The sequence below is a fragment of the Engraulis encrasicolus genome, chromosome 11 (genome assembly GCF_034702125.1).
Source record: "Engraulis encrasicolus isolate BLACKSEA-1 chromosome 11, IST_EnEncr_1.0, whole genome shotgun sequence".
Lineage (NCBI taxonomy): Eukaryota > Metazoa > Chordata > Actinopteri > Clupeiformes > Engraulidae > Engraulis > Engraulis encrasicolus.
The window spans coordinates 50,728,663-50,738,662 of NC_085867.1; the positions used below are offsets into that span (position 1 = coordinate 50,728,663).

Below are 10,000 nucleotides of genomic sequence, written 5' to 3' on the forward strand. Positions count from 1 at the left end.
AGTATCAAGGTTCTATGCTCACTCACTGTCAATCGTCTCATATTGTGCTTTTGTACTGCCACATTGCAAACAGCTCTGTACTTTTTGTGGATGACTGCTACTTACTTTTCGTTTGGCTACTGCATTTTCTGCTCATGTTATTTTTTAACTCCTGGGAACAAATCCCAGGTAGGCCCCTATACAACTGCACCATTTGTGCTTTGAATGACAGGACAAGCCAACTGGATTTTCAGACCATAGTACATATTGTGATGTGATGTTATATTACATTATATTTAGCAGTTGTTGTGGCAGCATGCTCAGTGTTAGCATCATGCTATAAAAACCAAGCCTTTGAAACTGGAATTGTCCATGAGATTGTTATCTCATTTATCAGTAGTATAAGCAGCGGACTTACTATATTACTAATAAGTAGTGAACTCCGACAGAGAGTTCAGTATATGTATTTGACAAATGTTTACATAACCAGTCCAGTTCCTAATAAGTGTTTCAACTTTTCTGTGTCTGGCAAAACTTCATGAAAACATGTATAAACTCACAGTGAATCTTTGGATATTGGACTGTCCCAAAAGGATGAATGTTCATCTTTCACTTCCCTTCCCATCAATGCTGTGCTTTAATGGAGTATGTTCTGGCAAAATGCAATGCTGTTTTCTAATTTGCTGATTGTAGCCTAACTATCTGCCTGGCTTTGCTAGCCTAGCTTCTGATCTTCTTGACTGGCCAAGCTTGTGGTGATTTCAGAAGTCCCAGGAGGAGGGCTTAACCCATGTTCTGTATTTCAAATGCCTGTTGTATGGTGCTGCCCCCGGGAGCAAATTCAATTTGCGGTCGCTAGGGGCGTCTAGATTTCTTGGCTAGGCCGAAGCAACATTCAAACATAGCGCTTTTTCCTCTGGCCACCAGTGGGCAAATGACAGTGTGTCTGTGCATCCTTGCCTTTTACATGCTTCATCGAGCCACTCAGGTGAAAATTTGAACTCGAAGAGGCTTGGCTGTGAAATGTTGTGCATCATCACAGGAAGCATGGACGGGCCCAGGCTACTTGTGTGTATTGATGGAAAGGATGGAAAGTAGTACAATCTCAGAGTGTAAACGCCACTCCATATTAATTGCCATTAAATAAGACAACAATTACAAAGTTTATTTCATGGTTGCTTTTCTGCTCTACTCCATTGGTTCACTGAGTGTACAGTAAGACCATCGGTTATGGCCAGTAGATTATGACATGACTAGGGGTGTAAATCCCAGCCTCCATGACGATACGATTAGGGCTGCACAATATATCGAAAATGTATTGGAATCACAATATCAAGAGTGGCACTTCGCGAAATTGACCTAATTGTCGCGAACAAGTAATATATTTCTGTGCAGTCCAATCACTTGCTGAATGTCAACAAATGCACAAGAAGCCCGCCATGACCAAAGCCGTGCAGCCCCGATATCGTGCAGCCCTGAATACGATTCAATATCGATTTCTGAAGGAAGAGATTTTATTATTTTCGATACTTAAGAATGCCCCACGATGCAATACAATTCGATTCGATTTGATTTGTTTGATGTTGCACAATTAATAGCTAGGGCATTGGGCAGGTCCCATGCGATTTTATTATTTTCGATACTAAAGAATGTCCGACGATACGATAAGATTCGATTTGATCGTCAGCCGTCGGATCGATGTATCGATACATATTGATTACCGGTACTATTTACACCCCTAGACATGACTATGTCAGGCCAACTTCAGTTTGTCAAGTTCAGTTTCACCTGTACACCTGTACACCTGTCTCACCTGTTTAGGGTACTCCTGGTTCTCGAGGACCCATTGGTAGCAAAGGACCCAAAGGCAGACGGGTATGTGTTTGAGCCTTTGCCTCAGTATGTTCTGATTTGAACACAATGTACAGATTGTATATCATGTCAGTGGTTCTCAACTGGAACAGTCTTGGGACCCACCATTTTCCACTCTCATTCAGTAGCGACCCATTTTTTTTTTGCGTTCAAGTCAATTAAATGCAATTCTCAAAATGTAACCAAGACTCGAATGACTGGTTGCACGCTATCTATCGCGCATAAACATTCAGATTGTCTCTATGACGACAGATGACTCGGAGTTCACTAGCCTATCAAAATAAAAGTTGTAAATTGTTGCAGGAAAAGTTGGATTTTTTTTTTTTAGAATTATGTTTTTTTTAAACCAAGGCTCCGCGACCCACCCATGAGCCCTCCGCGACCCACTTTTGGGTCGCGACCCACCAGTTGAGAAACACTGGTATATGTTATATAAGCCAGCTAAGCTAGACGAACCTGCCAGAACATATTTTAGCCTGGCGAGTTGATCTAGCACTGCACCATTGACGACTATATAAATCGTTGGATCCATAGCTATGCTAATGGAGTGGTGCCAGACTGTTCTTTTCAAGTAATTGTCTCGGCTAATGTTATGTAGGAGTCGTATATTGATTCTGGGTGTGTGTGTGTGTGTGTGTGTGTGTGTGTGTGTGTGTGTGTGTGTGTGTGTGTGTGTGTGTGTGTGTGTGTGTGTGTGTGTGTGTGTGTGTGTGTGTGTGTGTGTGTGTGTGTGTTCGGTGTGTGCCGGTATGCATATGTGTTTGTGTATTTCAGGGACCCCGTGGTCCTGATGGGATGGGCGGCGAGCGTGGAGTGGAGGGCAAGAAGGTGAGGTGCTCTGGGCGGTGACATGTCTCACAGGGTCAGCAAAGGGCACTATAATCATCTCCACCTACACACACCAGCTATTGACTCAACATCTCAGCCCAGCCCTCATTCATTGATACTGTACTCTTGTGTGTATCACGAGAAAATAAAGGAAGGATTTTCTATCTCTGATCACGCTCTCTTAATCCTCTCATTTGGAATCTCCTGGAATAGCAAAGCATTCAGAATCCCTCTGGGTGTTACGCTTTCTTAATCTGCTCACTTAGATTCTTCTCCAATTTCTCAGTGATGACTGGTCTCGTAGGGTTTGGCAAAGGGCACTGATCGTTCCACCTACACACCAATACAGTAATTCAAAAACTCAGCCCAGCCCTGATTCATCCATTCATACTCCTGAGTGTGTTCCGCTCTCTTAATCCGCTTACTTCTCTTTCTTCTCCTGGAATCTCACCTCTTCTGTGTTTACTGTACAGGGCCCTGATGGACCACCAGGGAAGATTGGTTTCCCGGGCATTGAGGTGAAAGCACTTCCTGTTTCTCTACCCCCTCTCCACCCCCCCCCCCCCCAAATGAAAACAAAATTGATGATGATTAGTATCCCAGGATAATCTATTCATCCTCACTGCTGTTTCTCTGCGCCCTCTCTCTCTGTCTCTCTCTCTCGTTCTCACTCTCCCCTTTCTTCTCTTTTTTTCTCTCTCTCTTGCTCTCTCTCTTCTCTGTCTTTATTTCTCTCTCTCTCTCTCTCTCTCTCTCTGTCTCTTTCTCTCTCTCTCCCTCTCTCTGTATTTCCATTTCTCTGCCTTTTTTCTCTCCCTGTCTCTCCATCTCACTCTCTCTTTTTGTCTCTCTCTTTCTGTCACTGTAGGGGAAGCTGGGAGAGCCTGGAGAGAGGGGGCTTAAGGGTTTTCCGGTAGGTTTTTTTCCCCTTTCACAATTCCTCCATGGCTTTTTTGTGTGTAAATATTGGTCCCTTGTGTGTTTGTGTGTGTGAGTGTGTTTGTGTGTGACAATTTTATGTGTCCTCCACAGGGTACTCCAGGCCCCTCCGGCCCTCCAGGAGATAAGGGGATACCGGGAGAACCGGTAAGGATGCCACCATGCTATCAATCTCTCTACCGCGCTCCTCTTTTCTTCTTATCACAGTCTGCATTTACATTTTGTTTCTTGAGCATGCCAGATAGTTGGCATGTTGATGGTGTGACAGTTAGCGTAGTTTTAGCATGGTAGACATGTCCATGTCATGTTGCTCTTATCAAGTGCTTTGTTTATACAATGATATGACAGTTTGGGCTCCTATCCAGGTAGATTTTTCTAGTCCTTTTACGAATGTAAACGGTGGTAATAAGCTGCCCTAATGTGTGTGTGTGTGTGTGTGTGTGCGTGCGTGTGCGTGCGTGTGCATGTGCGTGTGTGTGCGTGTGTGCGTGCGTGTGTGTGTGCGTGCGTTTGTGTGCGTGCGTTTGTGTAGGGACCTCCAGGTGCTCCAGGAACTGTGGGACCTCTTGGGGATATGGGCCTGAAGGTGAGCCCCATTTTGCTTAGATACTGATGCACTTCACACAAAACTATGCACCCACACAGTGACAATAAGATTTGACATTTTTGTTGACCTGTCATTGTTAGGGTCCTCCTGGTAAAGTTGGGGATTCAGGACTGGGAGGCGAGCCGGGAGAAAAGGTTTGTCTGTGCGGTCTTTGTGTTGTATTTCAATGTTGTTATATGATTGTACTGATGGCAATCCTTTTACGTGTGTGTGTGTGTGTGTGTGTGTGTGTGTGTGTGTGTGTGTGTGTGTGTGTGTGTGTGTGTGTGTGTGTGTGTGTGTGTGTGTGTGTGTGTGTGTGTGTGTGTGTTTGCGTGCGTGCGCGTGCGTGCGTGCATGCGTCTGTACGTTTGTGCGTGTACGTTTGTGCGTGTAGCCGTGTACGTGTGTGTGTGTGTTGTGTGTGCGTGTGTGTACATGTGTTAATGCATTTGTATTTGTGTATGGCGATATTCATACAATGGAAAAATATTATGGGCAATCTGGGTGTAATTTCTAGTTCATATCTGCCAGGCTGCATGTGTAATAAGTTGGCAGATCATCTGACATGTTCTTGGTTGGTAAATTCTTTCATGGTCATCAAGCTGAAAGCATTGGCCTCTAATGTTGTCAGCCTTGTTGCTTTGAGGAGGCCTCAGCTCAATTTCAATTGTTTTTCACTCGTTTTAGTCACTTGGCTGGAGTTCTCTTGTTAAATGATCATGTGGTCTCGAGGCATCTGTGGAAAGCAATAAATAGCTGTTTTCACCTCCTCAGGGGGCACTGGGACCACCAGGGAACGGAGGCGAGGCTGGACTCCTTGGCCCGAGGGTAAGCGGTCGCACAGTACTGTAACAACATGGCACACCTCTCCTTTCACTTTCTACATAGACAGTGAAGGTTCTTACGTCTCCCAAAGTTCTTGGACATCCTCAAGAAGGTCCTTGCAAAATGTCTGTCCGCAAAGTCTCTATGTGAAGTTTGTTTGATGAAGACATCTAACCTTAGATCCTGATAGAACGGCAAAGGTTTTCCCCAAGGAACCAAATGTAACAACGATATAACTCTTTTGATTATGTCCAAACAAGAGTGATGACATGATCCTTGTTAATGGTTGTAGGTCACTGTCGCGCCAAAAATCGGCCTTTTCTGTCTATCTCAATTTATAGTTGGTAGTCACTCTAGTTGCGTAACGTTTCAATCACATAAAATAAATCTTCCATAGTGTGCCATGGCAACCTTAGGCTTGTCAACAGCTGCCTGTCTCCTTGCCATCTTAAATTGACAGTAAATGCCAGCAGCTGGTTGTTTTGGCTCTTGCCTACCAGTCGGGAGAACGTAGCATGTATAATTTTGAACGGCCTCTCATTAAAAACGAGTGGTACCACCGAGACTTTGGTCCCATTCATCTCTCATTTTCCAGTTATTGAGAAGCTATTGAGGACTTTGAATTACAGTGCGGTGGAATATAAGTAATAATATATATGTATTTGTGTGTGTGTGTATATTTAGGGAGAGCCAGGATTAGAGGGAGAAGCTGGACATTCTGGACCTGATGGACTCAAGGTGGGGGAGAAGAGAAAATGTAAACGTTGGAAAACCTACAACTTGTTTTAAAGTCTTCGCCTCAGCGGTCACTGATGGAGGAAACTGAAAGTGTTTTCAAATGTAGTTTACAATTTTCCATAATAAAGCATGACCAAGGACTGTGAATAGCTTTTCTAACCTGAAAGACTGCCATCTAGATAGAGAATCACAACGAGCCTCAGTATGGCCTCTATTTATCCTAGACTTTCCATGACAGAGTTTTTCGCAAAGTGCTCTTAATTTATGTGCGTTTCACATTCTGTTGTGTTTTGCCTGCTTTCTATGTATAGCAAATTACATTCTTGGAAATACCTTTTCAAGTGAAACATTTAAGAATCCTCACTGAAACCCACTGGATGTCACTCACTCTGATTTGGTTGTGTATGTTTCCGCAGGGAGAGAAGGGGGACATGGGTCCGGAGGGAGGCCAGGGGGAGAGGGGCGAGCTTGGACACAATGGCAAAGATGGACCACCTGGAGATCCTGGACGCACCGGCATAAGAGTTAGTTTACAGGCTCACATATACAGGCACACGTATAAATGAAAAACACACCTTACAACTTCACTTACAGATGTATTTGCACACAGATGAATGGAAAACAAATACTCCTACAAACATGCATGCAGCCGCACACATACACGTACTGTACAAAATACAGGTATAATACACTTCATCTGGAGATCAACGGCAGCCATACCTTATGTTATTCTTCTCCTTAGGGACCTGAAGGAAAGCCTGGGAAGATTGGTGAGCGTGGCAAAGTAGGCTCCAAGGTCAGTAACGGATGGATTCCTTAACCTCATTCCATTGCTCATTGAATCATTTGGTGCCGTACCACTTTGAGCAATAGATGAATTTTGTGAGCTTAAGTTTCTATAACGCACACAGCCAGTGGGATGTCTTAAGCCTCCATGTTTAAGAAGATGGGTTGGGAGCAGGGCTAACCTGCATTCAGAAGCTACAATCCAGGGCTTCATTTATTAAAAGACCTGGCTTTACCTGCCCAATTGCCCTACTTGCAAGTCTTTTGGAATATGTGGCCATGGATTGTAGCTTTTGATTCCAGGTTGCTCATCACTGCACGCTGCTGTTATCATATATTTAGCCCCCATGTTTGAGAAGATAGGTAAGGAACATGTGCGTTCTTTAAAGGAACATCATTTTTATGTGACCTGCAGGGTGCCAAAGGTCATCAAGGTCACCTGGGAGAGACGGGGCCCATGGGAAAAATCGGAGCCACCGGCACTGTGGGCCCAAAAGGATCAAGAGGAACCCTCGGACACGTGGTGAGATGGAGTGGGATACAGGACTTCTCAGGCAGTGGCAGGGCTGCACATTAGCTTGTTATCACTGGTTTGAAGGGGAAACCAATGTTTACCATAAAGGAACAATCCACCTCATTTCAAGAAATTCCTGATATGTAGTTAAATATGAGAATACATAGGATTTTTGCCTGTGTTCGCATTGCCTAGTTTAACAGTATAGCCAAATTAAGTGTAGCAATGCAAGTCCATTGGAGCAAACAAAACATCATCAATGTACTGATAAACTTGTAAAATTCACTAGAGTGCAAAACAGCCATTTAATCCCGTCCTGTGATCACTTGTGGGTTGATGCTAATGCTCCCATTTACTTCCAGTGATTATGCTAAGCTATGCTAATAATTCTGATACCAATAATTCTAAGTACTGAAAACACTGAGAAGAAAATGCTATGCACATTCATGAAAAATGCTTGGCCATACTGCAAATATGTGAAAACAGAAAAGGGTGGACTGTTCCTTTAATTACTGTTAAAACCTACAGGTATAAAGGGCATCAGGCCGAAACTGTTAAATATGGGCATCCTCATTCTTTTTCCCACTGTTGGTGTCATAGTGTGATGTAGTGGTTACGTATTACTGCACTTTTTCAGCCTATATTGAACTTTTTCCTGAGCAAGAATGTGTGGTATGTGCACTGGTATGAGAAGCGGTATGTGTAATTAATTTGATTTTGACATAGGCTTGGGTACATGTGTATCAGCTTCTCTACTGTAATCTCATAGGAAGTTTACTACACTCTGTAGGCACTATACTCTGTGTCTGTGTCTTTCTTTGGACTAATCCAGTGCGTGTAATGTTTTGATGGTCCATGTTTTGCATAAAGATAAAATAAATTCAGTTAGCGTTGGTTAGGATTTCAAAACACTTCTATAATCCTGTGCCATGTGAAAGGAATTAATTATTTTGGCTGGACCATGAGGTTTTTTTTTTTTTCAATCACAAATTTGGATGCCGTCCAGAGCGAAACCTGCTATTTCGAAGTAGGCATGTTGATAACTCCAGGGGAGCTCTCTGGAACCATAGCTCCTTTAACACCTTTTGTGTTGATGCATTCATGTTTGAACACGGAATTTGGATATGCCATATTTCATTCATTTCAGCCAGTTACGCTTATTTCAGTTAATCTCGTTTGTCATCGCAGACACTTTGGGCCTGCCAAGGCTTTACAAATGCATGAACAAAATCTCACACACAATTTCCAAACTTCTGAATAGTTCCATTAAAAATGAGTTGAAGCCAACATCAGACCTGTAGCCACTGAAAACACAACCAGTAGTATGTCAGCCAGTCGCTGTGACTGCATTAGTCCATGCTGTTGATCTTTATAAGGCTCATCTAACACATCTGTATTTTCTGCCATAAGCGGAACTATGTAGGCATGGGAGTTGAATGATGTCCCAGTGATTCATATGATTTCTAGTTTACCCACTCTCAATTCCCCTGAAACATCCATCAGACAATGTGCCAATGCCAGGTTAAGAAAGTTGCCAGTTTGAGTAGGCCAACTAAAGACAGGTAGGCCAGTGACATACCTGTGTTGGAAGGAAACTATGGCAGGGGTTTATACTTCTGAATCGGATTTTTGACACCTCTGGTCATCAGTGGTAATTTAATGAGCAATAGGTCCCTCTAAATCAGCCCACATGGGGCGCCAGGGCGTAAGTAATTGTTTTGTACTTTCAGCCATAAGCAGAGCTATGCATGCAGGAGTTGAATAATATCCCAGTGATTCATATGACTTCTATTACCCACTCCCCAATGCTCCTGAAACATCTATAACACCATTATTGGTAATGAGTGTTTAGCACTGTCTTCTCTGCTTCTCTCCACAGGGTGCACCGGGACGTATGGGCCAGCAGGGGGAGACAGGCATCCCAGGCTACGAGGTGAGACCAGACGCAGCCAGCGGCTGCCAAACACACACGCTGACCCACATGTGCACAATAGGTCATAGCACAGTAGCACACATCTCAGCGAGGCTGCATGTGTGTGGGTGGAATGGTTAAATTGGTGTGTTCTGTATGTTTCCATAGGGTCACCAAGGCCCAATAGGCCCTCTTGGACCTCCCGGATCCAAAGGTGAAAAGGTACACGCACACACCACGCACTATATTCCTTTTACGAAATGCACTCTTGTGGACAGGCACTGATTACCATGTTTGGAGAAGCTTGGAGAGAGGCTCGGTTGGTTCTGCACTTAATCCCTAATTAATTTTCTGAACCCTCGCCTGTGTGACATGCTCTCGCTTAGACAGAACCCAAATAAGACCTCTGCCCCCAGTGGCTCAGTCTCTGCACTGTTCCTGTGCTCTCCAGCTATGCAGACCTGCTTTGATCTCTGTCATTACTGAGCGAATGAGATGGTTTTATGGGGCGCTCTGTGGGGCTTCACGCTAGCGGCTTGACCAAGATCATTCTGAACGCTCAGTGAAATCCTGCAACTCCCCGCTGTCGTGTTTATATCTTACACCACCTCTAGCTCTGAATGCACTTGGCATCAGATTAGCCACATTCATACACACTCATGCATACTGTCTCAAACTGTTTCAGTGAACACACACATTCAAAACTCATGCTGTCCATTAGCGCTGTGTGGCGAGGCCTCTTTTGCTGTCTGTAGTCTTCTATGGCCTGATTATCTCAGTGTTCAGACACTACTTTTGCACACCACAGTATAACACACACACACACACACACACACACAAACACACACACACACACACACACACACACACACACACACACACACACACACACACACACACACACACACACACACACACACACACACACACACACACACACACACACACACACACACACACACACTTTTTGTGGAATCATTATGATACAAATATGTTGCATTACATTTGGCAGAAGCTT

At 44.0% G+C, this 10,000-nt stretch overlaps 1 protein-coding gene across 1 annotated transcript in view; it reads left to right on the top strand.

Annotated features, from left to right (window-relative positions):
• The window catches only part of LOC134458518 (collagen alpha-1(XXVII) chain A-like), a 69,084-nt gene that overhangs the window by 46,269 nt on the left and 12,815 nt on the right, over positions 1-10,000 (top strand). Inside the window, exons 28-41 of the mRNA XM_063210867.1 lie at positions 1,801-1,854; positions 2,626-2,679; positions 3,153-3,197; positions 3,548-3,592; positions 3,712-3,765; positions 4,151-4,204; positions 4,306-4,359; positions 4,982-5,035; positions 5,717-5,770; positions 6,187-6,294; positions 6,513-6,566; positions 6,972-7,079; positions 8,950-9,003; positions 9,151-9,204. Of these exons, the coding sequence (XP_063066937.1) occupies positions 1,801-1,854; positions 2,626-2,679; positions 3,153-3,197; positions 3,548-3,592; positions 3,712-3,765; positions 4,151-4,204; positions 4,306-4,359; positions 4,982-5,035; positions 5,717-5,770; positions 6,187-6,294; positions 6,513-6,566; positions 6,972-7,079; positions 8,950-9,003; positions 9,151-9,204 (846 nt within the window). The remainder of the gene's footprint in view (positions 1-1,800; positions 1,855-2,625; positions 2,680-3,152; positions 3,198-3,547; positions 3,593-3,711; positions 3,766-4,150; positions 4,205-4,305; positions 4,360-4,981; positions 5,036-5,716; positions 5,771-6,186; positions 6,295-6,512; positions 6,567-6,971; positions 7,080-8,949; positions 9,004-9,150; positions 9,205-10,000) is intronic.